General features: G+C 36.1%; 1 protein-coding gene across 1 annotated transcript in view; it reads right to left on the bottom strand.

Moving 5' to 3' along the window:
* The window catches only part of LOC107565569 (death-associated protein kinase 2-like), a 20205-nt gene extending 9016 nt beyond the window's left edge, over window positions 1–11189 (bottom strand). Inside the window, exons 1-4 of the mRNA XM_016250814.1 lie at window positions 11060–11189; window positions 3045–3205; window positions 1804–2025; window positions 760–898 (exon numbers count right to left, since the gene is read on the bottom strand). Of these exons, the coding sequence (XP_016106300.1) occupies window positions 760–898; window positions 1804–2025; window positions 3045–3106 (423 nt within the window). The 5' untranslated portion in view covers window positions 3107–3205; window positions 11060–11189. The remainder of the gene's footprint in view (window positions 1–759; window positions 899–1803; window positions 2026–3044; window positions 3206–11059) is intronic.
* Window positions 11190–14422: the final 3233 nt, after the last annotated feature.

The raw sequence follows: 14422 nt of genomic DNA, 5'->3' as shown, positions 1-14422 counted from the left end.
AGTTTGTCTGCCTTGGGAAAGCTAGCATGTCTCTGACATAGTGATAACACTCGTTGCCTTCTGTAGTGCAGCTCAACCAGGTCTCGTCCCTTTCGTCAATATTTGTGATATCACAAATCCCAGAAAATATGCGTTGTAGTCCAAACGAGTCGATCGTTGTAGTTTTTGAAAAGTGATTTCTGCTAAATAAAATATCTCCTTTTGAATTGGACTTTGAGCTTTGCAACTTTGCAGATCTTTTTTATGCTCAAACAGCAACATTACAGACTAACTAAAGTTGAAAAAGTGAAAAAGCATAATAGGACCCCTTTAAACCTGTATTGAAATTCATCTAACCCTAACCAAGGTATTTTTCTACACAGATTTTTTAGGTCAGTAAAATACTGGTAAGGTTTCTTTCAGAAGCTCAGTAAGGTTTGATGACACAGATATAAATAAATATTACAGATATTTAAATATATAATAAATGTAGTGGATTTAAAGGATTTTCACAATGTGAACGCAATCGAAATATTTGTCTGAATAAATATTGTTGTGTTCGAAGTGTCAAATTTATTTTGGTCAGAGGTGACAGCTTGGGTGAGAAAGGTACACAGTCCACTTCCTCATTACCATTTTGAAATCTTTATAGGAAGAGACATGTTTGCCACACAGAGTAAAAATTTACTTTCAAAGGTCATTTGAAACTGTGCATGTGGTTAATTGGTTCGGTTTTCTGACTTAGATGGAGGCTAGCATAAAAATGGGCTTCCTGCCTACCTTCAGGTCAAAATGGGCAACGTATTTTTGGTGCATGTAGCTGACACCTTCCAGAATCTGCTTCATGAACTCAATGGCTTCCGTCTCTGTGAGGTTTTCTTTCTCAGCAATGAAATCAAAGAGCTCGCCGCCCTTTATGCTATATACAAAAAAGGTAAGATCAACATGAAAGAAGAATGAACCATAGAACAATGAAAAACTCTTATTCTCATGTAATGCAATTTTTTTTCAATTTAAATACAGTATTTAAATTGTAAAGTGCAACTGTAATTAAATTGAATTAATGCTGATTTTAATTAAAAAAAAAACTGCAATGTGAATTTGGGAGTAAAATATGTTAAATTGTCATGAAAAAATTATAATTTAAAAAGAGGCCATGCAAAATATATTTTATATTTTTTACTTTTTATTTTTAGGTGAAATACGATGGACATTTCACATGGTGATATTAATTATTTGATAACTTTCTGTTATTTTCAATATAGAATCATCATTCCTTTATTGAACACAATCTCTCAGCACCTTCATTCAGGTGTGTTTACGCCATATTCTTTTATGTACCAGGGACTCGGGAAGTAGGGGTGCTGAGGGGGCTGCAGCACCCCCTGTTTTCACATGGTTGCAAATGCAACGCCAAGTTTGTTCATTTAAATTTATTCAGTTTTAGCATTTAATCATTTATTTGTAATGATCTCTGAAATGTAAATTGTAAGTGGGCTATAATAAACCCATGTTTATCTTTATAAACATGATAAATTTTACTTGTGATGTTTTCTATATGGGATGATTAGCCTAATCCTCATGAACACGTGACACAGAATGCGAACAAGATTAACTTTAATAGAAGGAGATAATGGCGCAAAAGCAAATTTCAGATTTTTTTAAAAGCCCATCCCAGCAAAAACTTTCCAAAATCGGCATCCAAACAACACCAGCCCCCCTCCCTCCCTTTCACCCAACACGGACACACACAGCACCCCCAACCGAAAACATCTTCCCGCGCCCCTGTTATGTATTGTATTTAAAAAACAAACACATACTCACAGCTCAATGATGAGGACCAACTCTGCCCTGCTCTCAAAAACATCTTTGAGAGCCATGATGTTTTGATGCTGAAGGCTCTGTAGGATCTCCACCTCCTTCTCCACACTCTTCCTCTCCAGGCCCAGCCTGCTTCCTGCACCTTTCTTCAGCTTCAGGAACTTCCCCGCCCACAGAACACCAGTGGCCCGTTCCCGCACCTCACGCACCTGCCCGAAGTGACCACTAGGATGGCAATAGACAGAATGAATGGAGATAAGAACTAGGTAGTTATTCAACTGTGTTCCTAAAAAGGGTCAAAACCGATAATCATATATACAGTACAATGACTGTATAGTGAACCTATTGTATAATGTACATAGTAAGAATTTTGTATATATGGCACTGTAAATTATTTTAATTTTCACTTTTTTATTATTTTTTATTTAAAGTTTTTCATGTAGTTTCATTTTAATGTAATAATTAAGCAATAGAACCACATTAAAAAAGAAAAAAAAGAACCATAATTCATTAGTTTTGTGTTTGAATATTTACAAAATGGATATTTTGGAAATGTTGCTATGTTAATACCAAAATATTCTTTGAAGTGCCTTTAAAATACTATTTAAATACCAATATATATGAAAATGATCATATTGTTTTTATATTATATTATTGTTAGATCAATATTTTGGTATACACAGCCATTCAGAATCTGGGGTTGGTAAGAGTTTTTAATGTTTTTGAAAAACCTCTCTTATGCTAACTTAATCTGAGCAAAAATACAGTAAAAACAGTGTATAATATTATTACAATTTAACTTTTTTCCCCCCAATATTTTATAATGTAATTTATTCCTATGATGGCAAAGTTGAATATTCAGCATCATTACTCTAGTCTTTAGTGTGATATGATCCTTCAGAAATCATTCTAATATGCTGATTTTCTCAATAAACATTTAATTATGATATGCTTTTTTCAGGATTCTTCACTGAATAGAAAGCTCAAAAGAACAGTATTTATTTGAATTATTATTATTATTATTATTATTATTATTGTAACAACGTAAAGGTTTTTGCTGTTTTACTGTCTATTTAATGGATCCATGCTGAATTAAAGTATACATTTCTTTAAAAAAAAGAACAACAATCTCAATGATCCAAACTTTTGGACAATAGTATATACCATGATACTGTCATCTGATACATCTTTTTTTTTAAGTAAAGAGAATAAGACAGACAATAAACAGCTGTGCATCTCTTTACCTTCCCAAAACATTTCCAATCGCATACAGATCTTCAACATTATCCAGCTTGAAGACAGCCATGCTGCTGTGTCTCTTCAGTGTCCTCTGTCTGTCAGTGTCCAAAGGCAAGCTATGGGCTACTGTATAGTTCTCTTACTGGAGTTAGCATTAGGTCCACACCTATAAAACACAGGACGGTAGTAAGTGGCCTATTTCTCTAAACAAATAGAAAACATTTCTTTCAGAATTTAACTAAACTTGCATGATCATTTACATTAAATAAGCATTTCATGACTTTAAAGGCTGATCTGACAGCACAACTATACTATGGGAACAGAAAAGGAGAGATATCTGGAAATCATTTATGAGTCCCCAAAGGGTAAACATCTGGAATCCAAACCCATCTGATACACCAGAACTACATACATGAGAAAGAATGTTGCACTAAATGTTCTGGCAATTCAAACAGATGTAAACAAGACAGTCTTTTAAACTTCAGCCAAGTGTGGACAAACCATTAGGTCACAATTTGCAACATAGAGCATGAATATAGTGTGGAAAACTGCCCAGACCTCAGTTACCCTTCCATGATTATATTAATGCATTCTTAAATAATGAGTCCATTCCCCACACTGAGGTGTGGTGTAATTAGTTTTCAATGGCTTACACAGTTTGTCACTATGGGAGGAAGAAATGAGAAAATGAATGAGGAGGAGTTGGGAGGAGAAAGATTATTTATGGAGTGACAAGACAAACAAAAAAATATCTGTTTGCCTGCCCCCCCCCCCATATAATCTATCATTTATCGATTTCAGAGGAGAAAATGTATGAAGGTGGATTATTTCACATTGCATTGTAATCAATGTAAATAATGTAAATGTGCTGTGAATGTGGAAAATATGGAATGTGAGAGCAACTGCAAATGGCAGTTTATCTGATTTGAATACAAGCTGGACAAATCTGTTGCGTCTGCAGGTGAGCAAACACTAATTCAAAACAAAAAAAAAAACATGTAGACTCTCTCTCATAGACTAAGCATTGCTATTATTATTTCTTTTATTGTAATAAACAAACTCTAGATCTTAAGTAGCAAATTTCACACTTGACAACCACCCTGATCACACTAGCAACAACCATAGAAATGCTCTAGAAACATTGCCTGAACATACTTACAACCATACAACAAAGTAGTGTTGTCATGGTACCAAAATACCAGTGAAAATCCACTGTTCTCGGTACCAATTTCGATACCAAAGCAAAACACAAAAACATGCTAATTAAAAAATTTGACTATACTTTCATTTAATCCAAACTGTGTACATATTTAATTTTTAAGGGCTTTTGAAAACCTTCTAGAGTTATTCAGCCAAGAATAACAACTAAGTTAGCTAAAAAAAAAAACCTTTTCTGACTGATATGACACAAACAACGTTAACCATTTGTACATTTACTAACACGCATATTTTAGATTCACAATTCATTTAAAAGCCTCTGGTGTGTAAAAATAGTAAATATCATCATGTCCTCCTGTTTTTTTACCCTAATAAAAGTTATAGGATCATTAAATAGTTAATAAAGAAACTTCATTCTAATACTCATTATATTAGCGTTAGCCGCGCTTATGCTAACGATTAACTACTCTAATAACAGGGTTTATTTCATCGGTGTTTCCCACAGACTTGCACTCTATTTGTGGCGGCATATATATGCAAATTCATTCTCTGCCAGCAGGAGGCGCTTGTAGAGCGGGAGAGATAGAGGTTTCCCCAGTAATGGCTGTAATCAAATAAGCGCTACGCTCACAAACGCTGCTCAGGCATTACAGGCAAGATGAAATGAAAATTACATCCATAATTTTCTGAAGATAGTCGGTTTCCTTCAGAAATACAGTGATATAAAAACACCCACACCGGGTTTCGACTTTGACACGTGCACTCGTGCAGTGCTCATGTTTATTCAACAAATAAGCCTTTTGGAAAATCTATTTGTGGCGATCAGTTTTGATATTGTGGCGAGCCGCCACAAATAAATCAATGTATGGGATGTGTCTGTGTCTGTGTCAATGTGTCTGTCTTTAAAAGTGTTTTGTTTAGTTTGGTGTGTTTCCTCCTTTTGATGTCGCCATGCACCTTTCAGATAGCGCATCAAGAACCGGGTTGACCGGGTACTCGGTACCACCGCTACTTAAAAAAACCTGGTACCGTAACCTTTTCATTTTTTTAGTACCGACTTGGTACCGAAGTACCGGGTCTTTTGACAACACTACAACAAAGCCCTGGAAACAACAATCAAGAACACCCTAACAATGCCCTAGCAACAACCCAAGATGCCCTAGCAATGAACCAAAATATCCTTGCAACCATATAGCAACCACCATATAGAAATGCACCTGCAATGCCCAAGCAACCACCTGGAATGCCCTAGCAAATATCCATAATACCCTAACAACCATATAGCAACGCCCCTACAACAAGCCTTAATAATGCCATAGCAACAACCCAGAACACCCTAGCAACCATTTAGAGGACCCTAGCGACGAAAACATTAATCCCCTGGCAATACATAAAATCATGCTAGCAACCTTAAAGCTGCAGTCCGTAATTTCTTTTGGTTAAAAATTATCCGAAATCAATATTTGAGCAAGTACATAACCAGCCAGTGTTATCGCCTTACTTTAGCCTGATTCACAACGGTTAGCTTATAATAATGTTTTCTAATTTGAGTGGTACGGGTAGGTTTTTGCGGGAAATTTGAGGATGGCACTGCGTCATTACGTCACTTCTGTAAACATAAAGAAGTTGTCCCGGCTACTAGGCTAGGATGCTAAGTAGGTAACGCTAAGTAACGCTAAGTAGGATGTGAGGATCCTACAGGTGGTCGATCGTTTATAGCCTTTTCTCACAGCAGCCAGAATAATTAAATGTATCATTTTGATGGCGGATTGTAATCCAGAAAGGATTATGTGTTTATGAAACACATGTGAATGAAATTAAATTATATTCCAGTAATAAATGTGCTTCTGATTACAGATAGCCTGGGATTACAAAGATTTGTATTTTAAAGAAAATCAATTCAAAGGGAGCATAATTTGCTTTTTGGGTTAAATTAATGTCTTAATACGAAATTTAAAGAGTATGACAATTAGATTAGGCTGTGCAGAAATTAAAATCTACACACTAATACACACTACTCATACTCACCAATGCTGATGTTGTTAACATTAATCATTTGAGAATAAAGTATAACAATAATAATAATTTGCACGATTTGATATGAGCTAACTGATCTTTAGATTTAATCACCATTGGTAGCGAGATTTATGATAATGCTTTTTTCCTCAGTTAGTCAGAACAAATGTGGTAAACTTGTTGCTTACTTGTTCAGATGGCAATATACGGTGAAAATTCTTATTTGGGTCATATTCCAAGATGTAGGCTAGAATCTGTGATTGCGAAGTACAGTAAATATCCACACCGGTGCGGTGACTGACTGCCACACATACTCTTCAGAACATTAAATTCATCCTCGCTGGAGCCGTGCCGACGCAAGCTAGATAATTCCGCACACAGCTGCAATTCCAATTTTTAAACAGAGATGGCGACAAAGAGGCAAAACTTACGGACTGCAGCTTTAATGTTCTCACAACAACAAAAGCACAGAGCACCCTAGCTACAATATAGCCCTAGCAACCACAAAAACACCCTAGCAACCACATAGCAATGCCCTAGCAACCCAAACACCCTAGCAACCACCCATCAATGCCTAAGCAACCACACAGAACACATTCTAACAACTACATAGCAATGCCCTAGCAACCAGAACACCCTAGCAACCACACAGAACACATTCTAACAACCACATAGCAATGCCCTAGAAACCAGAACACCCTAGCAACCACCCAGCAATGCCTAAACAACCACACAGAACACATTCTAACAACTACCTAGCAATGCCGTAGCAACCCGAACACCCTAGCAACCACTAGCAATGCCTAAGCAACTAGAATACCCTAGCAACCACCCAGCAATGGCTAAGCAACCACACAGAATACATTCAAACAACCACCCAGCAATTCCCTAGCAACCAGAACACCCTAGCAACCACCTAGCAATATGCCCTAGCAACCACCCAGCAATGCCTAAGCAACCACACAGAACATTCTAGCAACCACCCAGCAATGCCCTAGCAAACACAGAGAACACCCTAAAAACCATATAGCAATGCCTAAGCAACCATATAGAAATGCCCTCGCTACAACCCAGACCACCTTAGCTACAATACAGCCCTAGCAACCAAATTGCATGCCCTGGCAACAACAAAAAATACCCTAGCAACCACTCCAAACACCATAGCAACCACATAGCAATTCCCTTGCAACCTGCCTGAAATGCCAAAGCAACAAACCAAAACACCCTAGCAACCATATAGCAATGGCAGCAACCAAGAACACCTTAGCAATACCCTAGCAACCATATAACGACACCCTAGCAAGCAGCTATCTAACACCGTGGCTGTTAGTTTCACACAGAAACGAACCAAACACGTTTTCTTTAGAAAAATTAATTCAAGTGTTTTTAATCATAGTCTAACAGTGTCTGGAATAGCCAGTCAGCCAATCAGAGCTCAGTGCTTAGAAGCAGAAAGAGAAAAAACAATCAAGGGACTCGGGGAGTATCTTTTGAAAAAAGTTATTTTACATAACACAGATACAATCAAACATTTGTATCTAGAAGACACATGCCACACACACATGCAATCACAACACACATCTCGTGCTCCAGAATCCATCTGCATTGCTCTGTGATGATAAAGACAACAGCACATATTTCTGTGTGCCAAACTGAAGTTGACAGAGCACACTGGATATTTAAAGTGTTTAGAGCGCATGTTGGTTGCGTTGCTTAAAGTACGCATTAACTGTGTTTAGAGGGAAAGGAACAGAGATGGAAAGCCTGCATTGATCAAGAGTTCTTTTCCAAAATGTCACCTAGGGCTGGGCGATATAGCTAAAAAAATGTATCAACGATATAATGTTTCATATCGTTCGGTATCGATAATTATTGACATTTTTATAACCTTTTTTAAAACAAAGAGCAATCAAAATTTTTTTTTACATTTAACCACTGTATTTTTAAATGAACTCAATTTATTGAGACAAACAACAAATATTTTTTAGTTTTACCAGTCAAACACAAAATGAAAATTTTACAAATATCTCATTTCTATTGTTCTATATGCAGATTAAATAGGTTAAACCTTTGGCTTGTTTCCTGAGGCCACAGGAGGGCACAATGAGCAAAATAATGCAGCACATTAAATTGTCACTGCAAGGAAATAACTGTCTATAAAAAACATGCATTACATCTAAATTAACTCATATAAATCAAATATAATTTCGTAAATTGCATAAACAATTATGAACAAAACAGCATCACATATTTATGCATTGCTTAATACAAAGAGCCGAATCGCCCATTACGCAGATTGCATTTAAAAACATATGATACGCAGTAAAAAAGGAATAAACCGCCACAAATTCGTGACATGTTTTCTAAAAGTTTAAACTGTTTTAACTTTGCATGGCTTTCTATACATCTCTTGTGTGAGACGCGAGTGTAGCAGTCATATTTGTCCGTCTAGAAAATGCGCTGAATATGTTAGCTACTTCATTTTGTAAACTCAGTTGAGTCAAATGTGTGAGTGACTGCGCCTGCGGGTTTAAGTGAGTGAGTTCTGAAATTTGAGCGTGAGCTTGCTTCCATTCCCTTCTGTATCAGATCAAAGAAAGAACTTGATGAGCAATTCCAAAACCTGAAAACTTCCTGCTGAATCTAGGATCAGATCTCCAGCCATAAAACGCCCAAAATAATGATCACATCCTTGATTAAGATCAAAGTCCCAGAGCTACAGAATCAGAACAACATTAATGAGGAAAACAATGAGGGAGAAAAATGGATGGCAAATCATGGGGAAAGAATGTCTAAGAATGGACAAGACCAATATATATATATATATAGTATCGCTTTTTATTTCTCCTCTTTCCTACAACTTGTTTCACTTCTGTTTCAGTTTTTATAACCATTTCTTACTATGTGTAAGTAAGTTGTTGTTTTTTAGCATGTACGTTTGGCAGTGTTATTTTTTAGGATTACTGATAAACTACTGTTGTTTGATTTGTATTATTTGTATTTGTTATTTATTTTAATTTTAGTTAAATTGTCTGTATAGGTCTTTTGTTAAGTTTTAGTTTTATTTCATTTTAGTTTTTTTATTACTTCAACAAACTAAATGAAAATGAAATAATATATATATTGAATTATATATGTGTATATATATATATATATATATATATATATATATATATATATATATATATATATACAGTATATGTATGTGTGTATACAAACGTACAAACAACATGTACGTTGTTTTTTTGGTGTTTGGCTCAGTGTTATTTTAATTTTTTATTTAAATTTTTAAATTTTTCATTTATTTAAATTTATTTTCAATTTAGTGTTATGTTTAATACTACAATTGATTGCTTCTGTTGTCCTCATTTGTAAGTCACTTTGGATAAAAGCGTCTGCTAAATGACTAAATAAATAAAATAAAATAAATAAATATAAATAAATATATATATATATATATATATATATATATATATATATGAAAAAAGCCTCTAAGTACATCTGACATTTTTCTTTAAAATAAACATTTCTTTCTGGCTTTTATGTATAGGTTTCTATGTGTACTTCTGAATGGGTTGAGGCTGGGATTTAGCGCATGTGAAGTGAAAGTACTTGATTCACTCAGTATCGTTATCTCATTTTTGACCAAGATGGCTTTTAGAGGCTTTTGCATTGGAATATATATATAGCAAACTACCACAGCAAACACATATAACCCACTATTTAAACTCAGCTTCACTTTATGCGCGCGCGCACACACACACACACATACACAAAATGTATAATGTATAATATGTAATGACATACAGGAGCCTATAGCCTACCTTGCTTACCTAAACTGTAAAATGGTAATGTGCAAAATTTCTGCTTGATCGAACTTTTAATCCCAATATAACCCGAAGGCTGAATAAGTAATGTTAAAATACAGCTTTGACTTGAATAAAACCAGTTAATCTGATGTTATCATATAAATCACATGTTGGGTTACCTGACAACTTGTTTTACAATGTGAGGAAAAACTTACACATGCAATCAGTAACGCCTACTTTCCCAATGCAGCTTTCAGCTAAATCTATGCGCTATAAACCAAATATGGCCAAATAAACGTGCATTTTTTTTTTTAAACACTTGTTTTTTTGAAAAACCCTAAATCCAGAAGAAAGATCGGGTCTAATTGTTTACCCTCAGGGCCTGGGAGGGTTACTAGCCAGAACCTGGTACATCTGGTGCTGAGCACCTATCACTAACTAGTTATGCAACAATCTGTGTTTCTTGGTTATTTCATTAATAAAGTCTGTGGCTGTCAACTGCCAGTTTTGAAACTCGCACAAGGTTTTTACACTGCAGGAGTCTTGAGAAATTTGCAGTCTGTGAGCAAAGCAAATGTGAATAAAAGTGAACGTTTAAACAGCCAGTTTTTTGCTTTTGTTCCGTTTTGCTTTGGTCTGACAATAACAGAAAATCTCACATGAAATGAAACGAAATCGAATAAAAAATTTTAAAATACAGTATAACCAAATCGAACGTCTCCTGTCGACTCTGTGCAGAACACGACCGAGACCTGCGTGTGGAAACTTGTTCGTGTCTCATTCTCGCGCGTCGTGTCTGTTTGATATTAATTCCACTGCTAGTATTTCTGAGCTCCGCACCTAGGAAGCCCCGAAGTGTCACGATCACGATGCAACGATTAAATTAGTGTACATTTCCTTGTATTATTAACTTCTATCATGCACTGCGACATATGTTCACAATTGATTTTCTCTTATCCCGCTACTTTCATATAGAAGAGCCTATTCCATGCCAAATCCCCTGTAACCTTAAGAATCGGTTGAATTATGGGACGTACCTGGCATAGATCCGTCATGAAGCCGCGTCGTGTCTGTTTGACGGACGGTATTTCCTCCGGAGCTTGGCTCGCTGCGGACGCGCTAGCACTGAAATGAGGAAACGCTCGTGTTGACCATGTCAGTGCAGTGCCGGCATGTGGCAAGCCATTTTAACACCTGAAGAATCGGTTGAATTATGGGACGTACCTGGCATAGATCCGTCATGAAGCCGCGTCGTGTCTGTTTGACGGACGGTATTTCCTCCGGAGCTTGGCTCGCTGCGGACGCGCTAGCACTGAAATGAGGAAACGCTCGTGTTGACCATGTCAGTGCAGTGCCGGCATGTGGCAAGCCATTTTAACACTAGAGGAGAGCGGGGCACAAAGTAACACTTTTTGACTTTCTCAGTTTGTGTAAATTTTTATCCACAGTAATTTTACACTTGTCTAGTACAAATATGTCGCTTTGTTTCATAATTACAGTGTATAAGTTTTTCTTTATTTACCCTCAAATAATGGTAGTGAAATGTGACAACATGTCCAGTAGGTGGGGTACATTGTAACATCTGAGGGGCATGTTGTAACATAACCATATGACAGCTTAAAATGTTATCTGATCGAATGAAAAAAATATATACAAGACAAACTAAAATATTTTGTTAATGAAAAAAAAAAAATAATAAAATAATGGCATTTTTTAAGAATTAAAAAAATCTGATTTTGGAGTTTGATAGTGAACACATTGCAACCATGCTTGGGACGGCCCACCTAAACGAGCAAAAATGCTTTACATGTCTTGAAATAATAATTTCTAAACATTAAACATTGACTGTCAGTCTTTATTCACCTGTTTCTCATTAAAATTCATTAAAGTAAATAGTATAAATTACATAGCTAATTAAGGCTGTGCAAAAAAATCGAATGCGATTTTCATGCGCACGTCGTCAGTTAAGCCACTTCTGGTGATTAATAGTAAATCTGCAGCACGTGCTTTCAGATGGAGCGGCATTTACTACACAGAGCCGTAGTTCACTGACAAGCTAGACAAAATCGCTTTCAAAAACGGTAATGAATTGCCTGCGATTTTGAACGTGATTTTGTGAAGCTTGTCAGTGTTCTACGGCTCTGTGTAGTAAATGCCGCTCCATCTGAAAGCATGTGCTGGAGATTTACTACTAATCACCAGAAGCGGCTTTACTGGCGAGATTCACATGAAAATCGCATTTGATTTTTTGCCCAGCCCTATCGCTAATGTCATAGAATAGCACATTGTAACGCAGTGTTACAACGTGCCCCATCTGTGCAACTGGAATTTAAAACTGGTTAGTGTCTTCTGCTAGTTATCAAAGCATTAAAAAACGATCTGAACTGATAAATAACAGATTGGAGATGAAAAATGTACTTAAGCCAGAATTTTAATTTTACTAAGGTAAAATTAATGTTCAGCGATATCTTCAAAAGATTTTTGAATTTTGGTGCACATTTTGTCTATATAATGTTGATATGGTAACTAATAAATACTGTCAATTTTGTTATGCTAGCATGTGTGAAAATTTTCAAACCACATGTGTTACAACTGACGCCACGTTACTTTATGCCCCATGCTCCCCTACTCCTCTACACTAACTTACTAACTTCTCAAAATTTCTAGTAAACAATCAATCTAATCCTACTAAAACAACTTGCCTACTTGTTCCAGTAGTGAATATAATCCATTTATATGTGGAACTCAGATAACAACTAATCACATGTACAGTATGTCATGAGGATGTATTTATTCTAGTTTTACTAGTCATCATTAGGTAGTAGTTATTCTTTAATTACTTGCCCAAAATAGGCCTATTAATAGTGCTGTTGTGAAGTGTCTAGAAATAGATATCAATAGGCTACTGTAAATAAGTAGTAAATAAATTATAGTAACTATTTAAAGAGTTACAAGTATCTAAATAATAAGCTGTAGTAACTAATATTAGGAAAACTGGAATGGGTATCAGAAATTGAAATACATACTAGTTACAAGAGAATAGTTGAAATATGAACCACAGACACTCATGGAATTTATAAACTAATAGTATAGCATTTACAAGTAAAACTGGAATAGTTACTTATCACCTCTAAAATAGTGACTTGCAGAGGAATAAGGATCAGCTTCTAACAAATAAATACAAGTGAAACTGGACATGTGAATCAGTTTTTACTACTAAAACTAAAAAACTATTTACTTCTAGAAAAAAAAACACTTACAAACAAGTAGTACCATCTAATGAAAAGTTAAAGGTGGGGTAAGCGATTTCTGGTAGCCAATGTTGACATTTGAAATCACCAAAACAAACTCGCCCCTACTCCAAAAGGGTCTCGCCCCTAGTTTGATAGCTCCGCCCCACACATATGTACGCAACCCAGGCAACGATTAGTTCTGTGAAACAAAGCAAAACCAATGTTACACTATGGTCTACACTGGATGCGGCGCGACACGACAAATCCCCGACAGAAAACTGCTGCTGCGTTCTATTCATGACGTATTGACACACATTTCAGATGATTTTCAACGGTCGCTTTGTCGTGTCCAGTGTACTAGACAATCTTTAGCTGTTGCGGCGCAGACACGGTGTTACTCACCTATCGAGAAGAAACAAAGCAACCTTGGCGTCCGATCGCAGGCCTTCCGCTCCTTGAGTTCTCTCCAGCGCTGGAAGGCTGATCCGATATTTACACGGGTCCTACTTCTTGCTTTAAGGCTTCTTTTGTTCTGCTGACGTTTTCCTCTTTTGTTTTTTATCCGCCATCTCTATCGTTCTGTCGCTCGGCTCGGCTAATGTCCGTTCTGTACACTGAATGCTCTCTCCTCCACATCATGAGTAGACACGCCCCTTACTGCTGATTGGCTACAAGTTTGTTTTGCTATTCGGCCCGAATCAATTTTCTAAAGCGTTTTTGAAAAATAGCTTACCCCACCTTTAATAGTCAAGTCACCATTATTTATCTGGCTAGAGGAAACCAGCAGTTTAATAATAAGATTCAACTATATATTGATTGCCACTGGATTACTTAGCATTTTAATAACCAGCAGTTTAATAGTCAAATTCATCTATATATTGATTACCACTGGATTATTTAGAGGTAATTAAAAATATATTCGTACTAACATACACCAGTGAGTTTTAAGTACTAAATGTTAAAACTGCTTGCCGCAACACACCTCATGAAAACGGGGGTATAAGTAATTCTCTCTCTGCAGCTCCATAAACCTCTGGAATTCACGGTTAAGAGATTGAGGTTAAATTGGTGAATTTCTGCAACACAAAAATATTTATTTATGCATTTAAGCAAGAGTAGCAAGTCGGACAATTATTAAAGTATTAGTTAAGGTGATTGTAATATTGC

The sequence above is a fragment of the Sinocyclocheilus grahami genome, unplaced genomic scaffold (genome assembly GCF_001515645.1).
Source record: "Sinocyclocheilus grahami isolate Dianchi unplaced genomic scaffold, SAMN03320097.WGS_v1.1 scaffold1009.1, whole genome shotgun sequence".
Taxonomy (NCBI): Eukaryota; Metazoa; Chordata; class Actinopteri; order Cypriniformes; family Cyprinidae; genus Sinocyclocheilus; species Sinocyclocheilus grahami.
The sequence above is the reverse complement of the archived record's forward strand: the minus strand, read 5'-3'. Positions and strand labels throughout refer to the sequence as shown.